Raw genomic sequence first — 16,227 nt, forward strand, 5'->3', positions numbered from 1 at the left:
TCGATGGATAAAATGCAAGAGTAATGTTTATTGATTTCAGCCCTAGTGGCAAGATCATTAATTCTGCAAAATTGCCGCAGCGATATTGTACCCCCTTTCAAGCTTGGAGAGCTAAACTCCATAAAGACAAAGAGTTAGAGAGACGATATGCTTTAAGATCAGGGTCTCTTACATAATTTGAGAAACACACAGTATCAGCATTTTGTCGTACTTCCTCGGAGGCGGAGTCTGCAGTCGGCAGCAGCAGCTGTGTAGCGTGGTGGAAGAAGCAGGAGTCAGAGGCGGCTAGTGCGGCTCGGACAGGCTTGGAGCGAGCGAGCGAGGCAGGAGGCAGGCAGGAGCGGGCGTTAGTGAAGAGCGGCTTGGAAAAGGAGCGGTGGCAGACAGAGAGATCGGGGAGAGAGCCCAGACGTGGACGCGGTCCAGGACCGTGCGCACGGGCTGCCGAGCGGAGCCGGAAGGCGGAGCCGCGTTGAGCGAGGCTGAGGGCGAGCAGCTGAACAGGTTGGTGCTGCTTCCCCCGCCTCTCTCATCTCCCCCCCACCTCTCCCACAGTATCCGCTCTGCCCATCCGCTCTGCCCCGCTGCTACCTGCCGTCCCTACCGTGCCTACCCTGTCACTCTGTCAGCCACTACCCGCAATTTTTGCAATTGTTGCAAACTGTGAAAAACTGTGAAAACAAACTGCTGCATATTATCAAGATCTGCAAAATTTGGAAAAAATGTAAATCCTTATATCTGCTTAAACTGCTCACTTTTGCCTCGCCCCACCTTGAAAATAGGCGGTTGCTTGGCGGTTGCATGGGGGAGGCAAGGGAAACCGAGAGTGAGTCTCTCCGGTGATAACCGGCATTGTCGAGCGGCCACCCCTGGCGAATCGCTGTGGACATTCACGGCATCAAGGATCATCAAGGAGTATTAGGGAGAATATTGAACGCTTGACAGACCTATCTGCTCTGAGTGTAATCGCTGCCGTGAGGTGAACGGCTCATCAGCACTTTGATCCCTTCTGGGAGTGCCGCTCCAGTGGACCCAGCGCCGCCGTGAGGGGAACGGCTATTGAAGTCGCAGTAAGCCACTTCCGCCGCGGGGACTACACTTCCCAGCTGCCCCGGCGGGTGTGGCGCGACCAACGTGACGGCATCAGCGGAGCGCCCCTTAAGAGGGAGGAGTGCCTCTCGCCCCGCAAGTCGCGCGCGGGAGCGCCCGGGGCAAAGGGCGGGCCCTCAGTGGCTGAGGTAGGCTGGGCTGGGCCCGGTTATTTTTATTATATACAACATACGCTTGGTTGCGAGATGAAGTAATACTCTGCGAAGTTAAGAAATTGCTTCATTGTTATCTACTGCTAGTTAGTTATTGCCGCATCTCCATTGACTTATTTATTTCTTACGGATATTTTATCTCTCTTCGTTCACTCTTTCTGGAGGAATATTAATTGATAAACAACGAATTGTGGGAACACTTTGCAGAAGATGTCTAAAAAACTCCGCTCTGGAAGATTAGTGGGGGGAAGAACTGGTGTCAAAACAAATACCAACCCCTTGCGAAATAAATCTGTAAATAATCCTCCGTTAAAGGGACAATGCCAGCTCTTTGAGTTATGGGATAAACCTGTGGATAAGAAGTCTAATACAGCTGTAAAGGAAGCTCTCCTCGCTGTGGCTCAGGAGGTCCCTTCACAAATGGTCACTAATTCTATATCCCCACTCTTGATGACTGTGCCACCGCAAGTAACAACTATGGTGAGTTCCCGCCTTGTGCAACTTGAAGGGGAAGGGGAGTGTAAGCCTTGCGCCCTTTCAACAGAAGGAAAACTAGAGAATAATCCACTTGTGCCTCATGCTCCTCCTCCGAAGGATAGGTTAGGTGGGGATTCCTCACCATTATCCATCGACCTTGAACTTTGCGGCCGCTATGTAGATGCAGCTAGTTTGGAGGCTCTAGAATCCATTAAACCTTCTGGGGGTGCTACTCCCTCTGGGCTGATGCTATATAGTAGTACTCCTTCGTTAAATGGACAGGACATGTCTGATTTGTTAAATGTTTCCAGGAGTCCAGTTCTTAATCTTTCTGGAATCGGTCCCCCAGCTGGAGCTAGTGACAAACCTATATCAGAATCTTTGATTGCTTTGGAACAATTATTAGCATCTATATTATTTCTTCTGGGGAAATTTGTAGGTAGTTCGGATTGTATCCTGGACTCAGTTACGCAAATTCTGAAAACATTGCTACAAAAAACATCTGATACGAGGAGTGTCCCCTCCGCCAAGGCCGAACCCAGCTCTCCAAAGGGGAAAATAAATGTGTCCATAGTGAACTCTGGTATAAAGGCTGCAGCAAGAGTTCGTGAAATTCATACTACAGACCTGCCTGTAACCGCAGTGCCCAATTGCGTTAAGAATTCCGTCCTGGAGATAGAGGAAGAAAACAAATCTATCTCTGGCTCTAAAGTGGTTCAAGATTTATTTCCAATTTTCATGTCGGAAAATAAAAAAGAACAATCTGAAGATAAACAAGACGTAAAGGTAAAAAACGGAAAACACAGAAATAATAAAGGGAATAAAAGGAAACCGATTCGAAAATACAGGAAGAAAAGACAACGACGGATAATCTTCCAAAACTCTATAGTCCTGTCTGAGAATGAAGAAATAGACACAGATCCAACTCCCATGTCCTTAAAGGTGGATAGTGAACCCTGTCCGCCAACGACTATGGAAGATGTACCGCAAAAGGATGGTCTTGGCCAGAGTACTTCTCCATCGATAGTGACAAGGTCCTCTACCTTACTCAAACTCGGGTCTCTCAATCCTTTGGCCTCTTCCTTTTCTCTTGCACCCGGGGCGGGAGATTGTCCTCTCCCCTCTCTTCAGCCAAAAAATTCAAAGGCTTATGTGGACACTCTTGTGTTAGACTTTTTACCATTATTTGATGCAGACTTACCCTTAACCAGAGCATGGTTACTTAAGTGTTTTAGCGAGATTGAAAGTCTCCACCCTATTCAATCTAGGGACATTGAGCTAGTCTCATTGTTAGGTGGAGACAGGGTCTCATGTATGAGGGTCAAATTCTATTCTAAAATTATTGTAAATTTGATATTACAGCAAGCTGAGAATTTCCAACGTACAGGTATTGATGTTCTCCCTATTTTTAGCTCTGGTAATATCTACTCTCCCCACGGGAGGACACTAAAGGGTGATAAACAAAATGGGGTAGCTTCTCCTCTAAGAGATCTGAAGATTTGGGTCTCTAAAGGGAAACGTTCGGTCTCCCAAGTCATGCCACTCCAACTGCCTCAGAATTCCTCCCAAATAGAGGACAATAATCGGTGGAATTGGCTGCACAGTGCTTTATCCACTAAGACCACAGATAACCCCAAATTGTTTCACCATCTTTAACACCCCATTTAAAATTATTTCTTGGAACGCGGCGGGGATACATAGTAGCCCAGAGAAATTTGAACTTTTATTTTCTCTGGGAGCAAATGTGATCTGCATCCAGGAAACATGGTGTACTAATATTCTGGATGTCTTGAAGGATTTCTATGTTCTAGAAGTGCCAGCTGCTCCATCCAAGAAAGGTCACGCTAGGGGGGGAATTGCTTGTTTATTATCTAATAATCTGCATTGGAGATTCTCTCATTATATTGATCTAAGTAACCTCTTCCAAGCTATAACAATAGCAAATTTCTCCAGTAATTTAAAAAAGTCCTCTGTTGTAATTATTAATGTGTATATTCCCCCAGAAGAGCGTTTTAATGTTATATTGAAGCATGTATTTCGATATATTGGCCAAATTAAAAATGTACCATCCCCTCCGGAAGTTATCCTAGTAGGAGATCTGAACTGTAAAATTTCCAATGCTAGTCTGAATCTCTTCAGAAATAAATCTAAAGAAGAGGCGCATCTCGTACCTCAATCCCTCTTCTCAGATAAAATAGTGACTAATAAAAGAGGGAAGATTTTGCTAGAAGAATTATCGGCAGTTGAGGGGCTCATTTTAAATGGGAGACTCCCGTCTGATGTGCCTGCGGAATTCACTCATAAGTCACCTTTTGGGACCTTTATCCTTGATTATGCAATTTCGGATTATGGTTTGTTTCCTTGTATTCAAGATCTCAAGATAATACACACAACTCTGAGCGATCATAGCATAATGCTCATAACTATTTCTTTAAAACCTCCGCCCACTGCGTCATGGTCCCTTAATAGCAGTGACGCTTCTTTTCATGCATCCACGGGAAGATGTTTTTGGAATCCAACCGCCATTAACGGGGTGCATGCTACTTTATGTAAAACTTTATTAGAATTAAATGATTGGCATGGTTTAGAAATAGTTAATTTTGAAAAATGTATGCAAAATGTTATCCTAGATGTAAAAAAGGCTAGCCGTCCTAGGAAATGGGTAGTTTTGCCTAGTACACTACGCATCCTGAACAAGGAAATTAATAAACTAGTCCGTGAAAATACTTGGATAGAGTTACTGAACGTGAAAAAGAAATCTCTAGATTAAAAAGAAAGAGATGCAGACTAAAGGCGAAAATAAAAAAGGAGGAGGAAGATATAGTTTGGATTAACCTGAGGGAACCAGTTGCTCATGGTAGGATTAGAGAATTTTGGTCCATAATTGGGAAGTGATGCGGTACTAGAAAAGTCCTTGCCCTATCCCCATAGCTGAAGAGGTATGGACCGCTTATATTCGGGAGCTCTATGCAGGGAATGGTACTTCAGGTGAAGATAATGTTCCCAATGTAACCCCTGAAGGACTGATTAACTATCCCACAGAGGAAACAATTGAAATGGCCATAAAGAATATGCGCTCCTCTGGTGCAATGGGTCCTGACGAACTCCCCATGACAGTTTTGAAGCAGGAACCCTCAATGTGGAGTAAAATCCTTTACCCATTGTTTAAAGCCTGTTTTGTCTCTAAAACGGTATCTGCCTCCTGGAGGGGAAGCATTCTGGTCCCTATTTTTAAGAAGGGAACGAGGGATAGCCCCAGTAATTATCGCTTGATAGCTCTTCTCGACTCTATCGGAAAGGTTTTTGCGAAATGTCTTTTAAATCTCCTTTCCGATTGGGTCGAGGAGAACAATAACTTGAACAAACTGGCTTCCGTAGGGGGCACGGTACCTTAGACAACCTCACCACCCTACATGTGATAACTGATAAATACGTACGGGTGAGAGGGGGGGTGGTGTACGCTGCTTTTATTGATTTCTCCACAGCGTTCGAAAAAGTGGACCGTAGAACGCTGTGGAGAAAATTAGCAGCTCTTGGTCTCCCTCCCTACATACTAGAGCTTGTGCGTACACTCCATACAGAGACTTGGTGTAGGGTTTTGCAAGGGGGCGAAAGGGGTCTCTCCCATCAAATTCCTTCTCTGAACGGCCTTAAACAAGGCTGCCTATTGGCTCCTCTTTTGTTTTCCTTGTATACTGTCGACCTGCCTGCTGCCTTGTCTGTTAGTGAGGGTATTGCTCCAGTGATTGGGGGGATCTCATTATCTTGCCTGATGTATGCCGATGACGTCCTTATTTTAGATTTGACTCCCAAAGGCCTTGCAAATCGGCTGCAAGCCCTTCACGTTTTTGCTGTTTCTCATCGTATGAAGATTAACATATCTAAAAGCAAAATTATGTGTATAGCTGGGAAAAAGAAGTGCCGATCTGAAAATTTTGGATGGTATATCGGCGGCCAAAAACTGGAGGTTGTTAAATCTTACACTTTCTTGGGGAAAATTATTTCGGCTAACCTGAGCGAGAGGCCTCATATTGAGCATAGTTCACGCAAAGCCCTCGCCCATGGCAAAGGTTTAAATTCCCTCTATCACGCCACCGGAAAAAGACATTTTTCCTGTTTACTGGAGGTATATAGGGCGAAGATCCCCGCTACGATACTATATGGTATCGAACTTATAGAGTTAAACTACTGGGACTTCTGCCATAAGATTGAAGGGAAACTCCTAAGATCTTTATCTTCCCTAAACACCGCGTGCCCTTTGGCCGCTTGTAGGCTTGATTTCGGTCTCAGGAGTAGCTGGGTACAGGGTCTATGTGCCCTAGTAAGATGGGTGGCCTGTCTGGCTAGAGCTGAGCTGGGGACGATGAGAGCCCTCCTTAAAAATGAATTATTGGGTAATTTCAATGAGTTCTCACAACTTGTAAGGAATTTTAGAAGAGCCGTAACTCTCCTAAAGTTAGATGAAAACGTGTTGTTTTTGCAATCTCCTTTACAGTTAAAACTTTTATTAAAACAGGCTTCGTGGGAACTATGCTTTCAGTCAGATAAGAACATAATTCAAGAAAAAAGGGATGTCGACCTCCTCCTTAATTCTTATACGTTTAAGTTGGCCCAACCCTATGTCACATGGAATTTGCCACATGGTATCCGTAGATTATGGTTTCTTTTACGTTATGATCTATTACCTTTAAATCTACTTTTATCTAAATGGCACGGTTCTTCTCCTATGTGCAATTTATGTAACCTGAGTATCCAGGACCGTATGCATGTTTTGTTGATCTGCCCTGCTCTCCGTACATTGCGACTCAGATGGCTAAAACCTATTTGTCTCCGTCTTGGTATCTCTAATCTGAACAGCTTCCTCCAATCACTATATTGGCCTCCTAATGAAATGTTTTGTTTCTATATTTTTTATTTTTGTAAAGGTTTTTTAGCTATTTATTAGTATGTCACTGGAGTTGTTTGACATTGCTTCCTGTTGTAGATCTGTCAGCGTATGTTATTTTTATTCAAATGTGTTATTGAATGTCATTTTTTTTTTCTTTTATGGTATGTACTTGTTTTGTTTATCATTGTGAATCTTATGTGGCCCTCGTTGAGAGCCAAAACATAATAAAATAAATTGAAAAGATTGAGAAACACAGGAATTCCATAGAAAATTAATCTGTGATTTGATTTAAAGAAAAAGAATGATAAAAAAAGAGAAATGTTAAAAAGAAATTGTGTAAACTGCGACTCCCTTTTTGTTGTTTCCTGTTCTATGTATTTTTAATCAATGTTTTTTGATTTGACCTAGAATGGGTTATGTATGTGGTAATGATGTCAACCGAAATTGAGCACTGCAAGCACCAAGCACTCTATTTTGTATATGTGTGTCATACTATGAATTGAACTCCTTTCGCAAACCAGTCGGTGGGCAACTGCACATCCCTTGTTTGTGAATGGGAATAGTATATCCAATTCCAAATCCTTGCTACCAGCTCCTAACAAAACTATCTATGTTTGTAGCTGTATTGGTGGGCCATAGACCATTCCGGTGTGTGAAGATCTGATCACTGCTGCTTACCTAGACGGTAAAGAACGATGGTTATGAAGGTGCTCACGGCTGTCATCACTCCCAGGACTATAGCTTGTCTCCTCACGCGACGAAGCTCTAAGAGAACTGCAAATAAAATAATACACGATTATTAATTACTAGATGTATACACCTTGCAATTCCTGAAGCACACCCTCAGTAAAGATGCACAGCCCAGTCCTTGCAAGTGTCTTTGAGTGTGTATCAGGACTAGCCAGTGACGCTGTGTGTGCGAGGTCCAGTAAGTGACTCTGTGTGTGCCAGCCCAGTACATGACTCTGTGTGTTTGCCAGGTCCAGTAAGTGACTCTGTGTGTGTGCCAGGTCCAGTAAGTGACTCTGTGTGTGTGCCAGGTCCAGTAAGTGACTCTGTGTGTGTGCCAGGTCCAGTAAATGACTCTGTGTGTGTCAGGTCCAGCAAGTGCCTCTGTGTGTGGCAGGTCTAGCAAGTGACTCTGTGTGTGTGCCTGGTCCAGTAAGTGCCTCTGTGTGTGCCAGGTCCTGTAAGTGTCTCAGTGTGTGCCAGGTCTAGCAAGTGCCTCTTTGTGTGTGCCAGGTCCAGTAAGTGCCTCTGTGTGTGCACCAGGTCCAGTAAGCGACTCTGTGTGTTCGCCAGGTCCAGTAAGTGACTCTGTAAGTGTGCCAGGTCCGATAAGTGCCTCTGTGTGTGCCAGGACTAGCAAGTGCCTCTGTGTGTGTGCCAGGTCCAGTAAATGACACTGTGTGTGCACCAGGTCCAGTAAGTGCCTCTGTGTGTGCACCAGGTCCAGTAAGTGACTCTGTGTGTGCGAGGTCCATCAAGTGCCTCTGTGTGTGTGCCAGGTTAAGTAAGTGAATCTGAATGTGCGCCAGATCCAGTAAGTGACTCTGTGTGTGCCAGGTCCAGTAAGTGACTCTGTGTGTGCCAGATTCAGTAAGCGACTGTTTGTGTGTGTGCCACATCCAGTAAGTGACTCTGTGTGTGCCAGGTCCAGTAAGAGCCTCAGTGTGTGCACCAGGTCCAGCAAGTGCCTATGTGTGTGTGCCAGGTCCAGTAAGTGACTCTGTGTGTGCCAGATTCAGTAAGCTACTGTTTGTGCGCCAGGTCCAGTAAGTGAGTGTGTGTGTGCCAGGTCCAGTAAGTGACTCTGTGTGTGTGCCAGGTCCAGTAAGTGACTGTGTGTGTACCAGGTCTAGTAAGTGACTCTTTGTGTGCTGCCAGGTCCAGTAAGTGCCTCTGTGTGTGTGCCAGGTCCAGTAAGTGACTCTGTGTGTGTCAGGTTCAGTAAGTGACTCTGTGTGTGTTCCAGGTCCAGTAAATAACCCTGTGTGTGCCAGGTCCAGTAAGTGACTCTGTGTGTTTTCCAGGTCCAGTAGGTGACTCTCTGTGTGTGCCAGGTCGAGTAAGTGACTCTGTGTGTGTTCCAGGTCCAGTAAGTGACTCTGTGTGTGCCATGTCCAGTAAATGACTCTGTGTGTGTGCCAGGTCCAATAAATGACTCTATGTGTGTGTGTCAGGTCCAATCAGTGACTCTGTGTGTGTGCCAAGTCCAATAAATGACTCTGTGTGTGTGTGTCAGGTCCAATCAGTGACTCTGTGTGTGTGCCAGGTCTAGTAAATGACTCTATGTGTGTGTGTCAGGCTCTGTGTGTGTCCAGGTCCAGTGAGTGACTCTAAATGTGTGTGTGCCAGGACTAGTCAGTGGCCTTTTGTTTGTGTGAGGCCCAGTCAATGACAGTGAGTCTGTACCAGGACAAGACACTGAGCGTTTGCCACAAATGTTAGAGTACTTTAGTGAGTGCTAGGCTAACCAGTGCCTCCCATCTGTGCAAACATTGGTCAATGACTTTCAGAGTCAGCCAAGACCACCACAGATTGCTGGTGTACACCAAAGTGTAATACTGGCTCTCAGTGTGTGCTGACCTAGACAGCAATTCCTTGTGAGTGACAGGTCTAGTTATCAATGTTCAATGTGACTCAAAACTGACCATTGACTCTCAGCGTGTTTGTAGTCCAGCCGGTGACTCTGTTTGTGCCAAACCCAGACCCTGATTGTCTGTGTGTACCAGGTGTACCCAGTAACTCCGAGTGTCCACCATGACTAGCTTCTGAGTCTCAATGAGTACGTGGTCTTTGACTCAGTGATTCCCAAGATGGGACACTGACTAACAGCGTGCGACAACACTAGCAGGTCAGTTCCAGGGTATCCATGACTAGTCAGTAAATATCAGTGTGCATCTTTCATGGCCAGTGACTCCCAGTGAGCTCCATGACTAACCTGTGAGTCTCAGTGAGCACCATAATTGGAGCTTTGGCTCTCAGTGTCTGCCAAGATGAGACACTGACTATCAGTTAGAGACAACACAGTGTATTCCATGACTGTTGAGTAAATCCCAGTGTGAGTGGAAAGCTGACCCTGTCACACTGTATCCTCATAGCATCTCGAAGGGCGGCCTTACCTGAGGGTGAAGGTTCACCCCTCCTCGGAGCACTGGTTGAAGCCATTTGATCCTCTGCAATCCACAGGGTTCTGTAAAGAGAAGAGCTTGGATGCATGTGGTGTGTACCTAATACAGACACAGGAAACACCCTAGAAGTGCTGATGCATCTCTCCATGATGCACACAAGGGGGGAGGGAGGTGCAGAGGTTCAGATACAATCTTGTTACTGCTGCAGTTTGTTTGAGATGGAGAGATGGTGAGTGTCAAGATAAGAGGCAGCATCACCAACACCTATCTTCAGTGGTGCGTAAGAGGAAGGTGGGTGGGGGAGAGAAAGAGAGAGAGAGAGAGAGGAAGAGAGGGAGGGACAGGGAGAGAGAAAGAGTGAAAAGAGGCATTTGTGCAAGGGAAAGTGCTGTAAATACAGCACAAAAGGAAAATATGACCCAAAGTTTGGAGAGGACCCTGAGCTAATCCTCGTTCACCTAGCTTGGGACACTATGGGACATATTTACAAGCGAATTGCACCACCGGAATGTCCCTTCTACCGATGTTCCAGTAGCACAATGTCCTGCACCATATTTACAAAGAGGCATTAAGCCACTTTTTGAGGCTTAACGCCTCAAAAAGTGGCCGAAAGGCCAAGAAAACCGCCTTCAAGGACCGACTAGATAACAACGCCCACAACAGCAAGGAACTTTTCAACATCGTCAAGGAATTTACCAATCCCTCGGCCAACTCTAACGACATCACCCCCTCTCAAGCCCTCTGCGACTCCCTAGCCTCATTCTTCCACAACAAAATTGCAGACATCCACAACAGCTTCGACAACCAACCCGGAGACCAACCCACCCAACCATCTGCTGGACCTTCACCCCCCTCGAACATCCTTAATGACTGGAACCCAATCTCCACTGAGGACACCATCCGCCTGATGAACTCCATCCACTCAGGATCCCCCACAGACCCATGCCCTCACCACATCTTCAACAAAGCAGACTCCATCATAGCACCGCACCTCCGAGACGTCATCAACTGCTCCCTCAACTCCGCCACCTTCCCGGAAAGCTGGAAACACGCTGAACTCAGCGCCCTTCTGAAAAAACCCACAGCGGACCCCACCGAACTCAAAAACTACCGCCCCATCTCGCTCCTTCCATTCCCGGCCAAAGTCATCGAGAAAGCTGTCAACAACCAGCTCGCCGCCTTCCTCGAAGCCAACAAATCCCTCGACTCCTCACAGTCCGGCTTCCGAGCAAAACACAGCACGGAGACCGCCCTCATCGCAGCAACAGACGACATTCGAACTCTACTGGACAATGGAGACACAGTCGCCCTCATCCTCCTCGACCTCTCTGCAGCCTTCGACACAGTCTGCCATAGCACCCTTCTACAGCGCCTCAGAAACATCGGAATCCAAGGAAAAGCACTAGAATGGATCACCTCGTTCCTCACCGGAAGAACCCAGAGAGTCCCCCTTCCACCATTCAAGTCAGAGGCCACTGAAGTCATCTGCGGCGTACCACAAGGATCTTCACTCAGCCCCACCCTTTTCAACGTATACATGAGCCCCCTCGCGGCCATCGCCCGCCAACACAACCTCAACATCATCTCCTACGCGGATGACACTCAACTGATCCTATCACTCACCAATGACCCTAGCACCGCCAAAACTAACCTACACAAAGGAATGAAAGAAGTAGCCGAATGGATGAAACACAGCCGTCTGAAACTGAACTTAGATAAAACAGAAGTCCTCATCTTAGGTACCTCCCCCTCTGCATGGGACGACTCTTGGTGGCCAGAAGCCCTTGGAAAAGCACCCATCCCGACAGACCACGCACGGAACCTGGGCGTCATCCTGGATTCCTCACTTTCGATGAACAGACAAGTCAACGCCGTCTCTTCATCCTGCTTCAACATTCTTCGCATGCTCAAAAAAAAACATTTCGTTGGATCCCCACCGAAACTAGGAAAACGGTCACCCACGCTCTGGTCACGAGCCGACTGGACTATGGAAACACCCTCTACGCCGGTACTACCGCTAAACTCCAGAAAAAACTCCAACGAATCCAAAACGCCTCAGCCAGGCTCATATTAGACATCCCGCGTAAAGAACATATCTCTGGTCACCTGAAAAATCTCCACTGGCTTCCCGTCAATAAGAGGATCACTTTCCGGCTCCTAACCCACGCACACAAAGCACTCTACGAAATCGGACCAGAATGCCTCAACACACGACTGTCCTTCTACACCCCCTCCCGCCAGCTATGATCATCCAGCCAAGCCCTTGCCACTGTACCTCGCATCAACAAAACCACCATGGGAGGTAGATTCTTCTCCTACCTGGCAGCTAAAACCTGGAACTCACTTCCCACTTACCTTCGCCTTACCCAGAACCACCTAGCATTCAGAAAGCAACTTAAAACGTGGATATTTGACAAGTAATTCCCCACCCCTCCTCAAGCGCCTTGAGACCCTCTGGGTATGTAGCGCGCTATATAAATTCTCTGACTTGACTTGACTTGACTTTGTAAACATGGTTCCTTTTCACACAGGTATCTGCGTGAAAGGGGCGTGCAATGGGTGTTGCTTTGGGCGTTCCACCTCAACACCATTGCTTTTTATGCTGCTCCAGATGTACAAGGATCTGTAAATCTGAGGCAGCGCCAAAAACAAATGCCATTGAAAAACAGGCGCTATATTGGCGCAACGAGGAGAAACACTTTTATTTCTCCTTGTTTTTGCTTTTAAAGTGTTCCTTCCTGCAGATGAGAAACCTTTAAATTGACCCTGGGCAATGAACTCCACTCCGCTAGCAGAAGTTGCAGAGATTTGGTAACTACGCATTTAATTGAAAACATGGAATTCATGCAATAATTCCCACTCTGCTGCGCAATGGAGTCACCCACTGTACGCACAACCCGTTGATAAATCAACTTCATCTTTACATGCTAAAAAAACATATAACCAATTCACAAAAGTGAACTTTGAAAAACATCAGGCAATGAGAGAGGTGATAATTTTGGGGTCATCCCTTACTTAGTGGGTGGCATGCAGATACATTGAACACAAAGAGCATATCATGCTGAACAATTCGGTGCTGGTCCCATCCTCCTAGGACCACCCCAGGCACAGTTACGGGCAAAAATACAGTGTCAACCAAAGGCCCAGCAAAGCATTATGGGACGAGATTCTAGAGTTTAGTGAATATTATAGTCTTGGCTCTCAGCTGAGCCCAAGAGCCTGCCTCTTGATATTGGATACTATAATATTCACTGCACCCTAGAATATTGTCCCATAATGCTTTGCAGGGCCTTTGGTTGCAATTGTATTTTTTGCCCATAACTGTGTTCGGGGTGGTCCTAAGAGGATGGGACCATCACTGAATCGTTCAGCAAGATGTGCTCCTTGTTTGGCACGTCTTTAATCGTCTGCGAGGGACCAGCATTGAATGGGACTCCAGTGAGGGTGTCATAATTGAAACATACCCCGAGAGCGAACTTTTAGAAAAAATAATTTTCCCCGCAGCCTGCCTGTCATAGTGCCACATAGAATTTGAATTTTGGCAGGCAATTGTTGACATTTTGGACTGGTGTAATTAATGGATGCAAATACAACAGTGTTTTGTCTTTGCTTTTGATTATAATATGTTTTTGTAAAATGTTTTTCATACAATTTTGATTCGCACGATATACTGATTGAAATGTGTATTCCTCCTAGGCATCAAGAGTAATGAACAGTTGTTTGAAATGAAGTTGAATCAATACAAATATGAAAGTAAAGTACAATGATTTTTTGCGTTGTATCTCGAATCTGCAGTATTAATTAGCAGGACTGAAATTGGTGGCCTGGTACCCCTTGTTTGAAAAAATCTCCTTGTTTTCAAGGCATCTGCTTGGTTCTCTCCCTAGGTTAGTGAGGAAATCAAAATTATCACCTCTCTCACTGCTTGCTGTATTCTCATTTTCACTTCTGTGAGATGATTATATGCGTTTTTAGCACATAAAAATAGAGTTGCTTGTCTTTAGCAAGGGTATGTGAGGTTTCTATTTTATTAATTGTGGTGAGATGGAATGGATTTGTGGAGCGGAATTCACAGTGTTTTGATCAATTCCGCAGAATTCCATGTAGTGGTACTCCGCCAACTACGCCCACCCTTGCATCCCTGGGTTTTGGAAATGGCGGACCGTGGGGATGCAAGATTTGCTGCAGCTCCCTCTCCGTCATTTCTTGTAACTATGCCCCATGACTCTCTCATGCCTTCTAAAGCCAATATGTTGATTTGGATATTTTTACTAGTTGATCTAGAAAGTATATTACTCAAATTAGCTACCAATCATACAGCTCACACATGTTTGTCTGCACACCACCAAAACTGGGGGCACCTTATGTACTGTGATTTCTGTTACTATTTAAATGTTCAGTTCTTGCAAGATACATAATAAGTGTACGCCGGTATGTTAGATGTTTGACTAAGGTATTTGAGTTTTGTTTATTTCTGACGTTCGTAAAGATCTATATGTTTACATTAATATCTGAATAATAAAGTAAATTGTCCGCATTCACTTAAGGTCCTGAAACAGAAGCATCAAGGGCAGGATACCACAAGCATGCTAGTGCAGTCGCCGTGACCCTTAATTGATGTCCATAGATGAAGTCAGGACCCTTCTACTGTACTCAGCATTGGTCGGTCCACACCAAAGAGCTGCTCTTGAAGCCATTCTCAGCAGACGCGCCCACAGGCAGGCTCACTCTAACGCACCAGTAATCTGATCAGACCAATCTCTTACCTCTTACTCTTTGGATCCACCAGAACAATTTACTCTGATCCATTCCCCTAGTATCCCACCCTTCAAAAGAACACACCCCATGAGTAAAGAAGACCACCTCAAAGAACCTGCCTCTATGCTCCTGACTTATATGATTAATGAGAACCTGCAAAATAAGCCGCCTTTGAGCCTCTTGGTTCCTTTCTATATAATTTTATTGGCAAACTTAAATTCATTTTATTTAGCATGTTCCAAATAATAAAAAATATTATGAATATAGAATAGTTTTTTTAAGTAAAAAGGTGATAACACATTTACTGTGTCAGTTTAAATAAGAGAAATAAGTTGGTGGAATTTGCAGAGTTTAATTCTACAGGATACAGCTGAGTTACATTAAAATTCCATGAGAATCCGCTGAATTCCATGACGGGTATTTAGCGCTATTTTCATAGCACAAAAAGCACCCTTGCGTCCAAAAATGGATGCAAGAATGCATTCTGTGCTAAGAAAGCAGTGCAGTGAACCACGCTTGGCACACTTACATACTCAGCAGTGATTATAGTGCAGAGTATGTAAGGCACTGACTCCGAGTGGTACGCCATGGTTTATTAACTTTCGAAACTACTGCATATGACTCTGAAATGCACACCCCTCAGCATCCTTGCACACTGCGGTGATTATTATAGAGTATGTAAGGGTGCCGATGGGTGTGCACCACAGTGATTACTGCAGAGTATGTAAGGGCACTGAGGGGTGTGCACTGCAGCAATTACTGCTGAGTATGTAAGGGCGCCAAGGGGTGTGTTATACTACAGAGGAGGAGACGGCGTCAGGGGGTGTGCACAGCATTGTTTACTGCAGAGTATGTAAAGGTGCCGAGGGACTTGCACTGCAGTGATTATACTGCAGAGTATGTAAGGGTGTCAAGGGGTGTGCTCTGCAGTGATTAAACTGCAGAGTATGTAAGGGCACTGAGGGGTGTGCACTGCAGGGATTACTGCAGAGTATGGAAGGGTGCTGAGGGGTGTGCACTGCAATGATTATACTGCAGAGTATGTAAGGGCACTCAGGGGTGTGCACTGCAATGATTATACTGCAGAGTATGTAAGGGCACTCAGGGGTGTGCACTGCAATGATTATACTGCAGAGTATGTAAGGGCACTCAGGGGTGTGCACTGCAGGGATTACTGCAGAGTATGCAAGGGTACCGAGGGGTGTGCACTGCAATGATTATACTGCAGAGTATGTAAGGGCACTCAGGGGTGTGCACTGCAATGATTATACTGCAGAGTATGTAAGGGCACTCAGGGGTGTGCACTGCAGGGATTACTGCAGAGTATGGGAGGGTACTGAAGTTTCACCGCAGTGATCACTAAACAGAGCGGAAAGAATGAGCTTGCATTGAAGTGTTTTGAAGTCATCACACTCTTAAGTCAATGTTTCAAATAAAGTGTAATGCACGCGGTATGTAAATATGATTACATGTTCACATTTATGTAGTAATTTGGAGAGTTTATATCCATCATTCATGGTTTATGGTTCATCAAAGATACAAGCTTGCAAAATCTAAGGCTCAGCAAATGTATTATTATTTCAAGAGGCAAGAGTGTGGGCTTAGACTTCTGTAGACAATGTCACTGATTCCTAACCCAGCCATCCCCTCAAGGGAGAAAGGTTTCACCACTGATAGATAATGTTTGTATAGGTATCAACAGTCTATC

The 16,227-nt window shown here is 45.3% G+C and overlaps 1 protein-coding gene across 1 annotated transcript in view; it reads right to left on the reverse strand.

Annotated features, from left to right (window-relative positions):
• The window catches only part of LOC147663645 (collagen alpha-1(XII) chain-like), a 109,896-nt gene extending 100,098 nt beyond the window's left edge, over positions 1 to 9,798 (reverse strand). Inside the window, exons 1-2 of the mRNA XM_086950298.1 lie at positions 9,753 to 9,798; positions 7,306 to 7,401 (exon numbers count right to left, since the gene is read on the reverse strand). Of these exons, the coding sequence (XP_086806424.1) occupies positions 7,306 to 7,401; positions 9,753 to 9,798 (142 nt within the window). The remainder of the gene's footprint in view (positions 1 to 7,305; positions 7,402 to 9,752) is intronic.
• Positions 9,799 to 16,227: the final 6,429 nt, after the last annotated feature.

The sequence above is a fragment of the Lissotriton vulgaris genome, unplaced genomic scaffold, assembly GCF_964263255.1.
Source record: "Lissotriton vulgaris unplaced genomic scaffold, aLisVul1.2 SCAFFOLD_4502, whole genome shotgun sequence".
NCBI lineage: Eukaryota > Metazoa > Chordata > Amphibia > Caudata > Salamandridae > Lissotriton > Lissotriton vulgaris.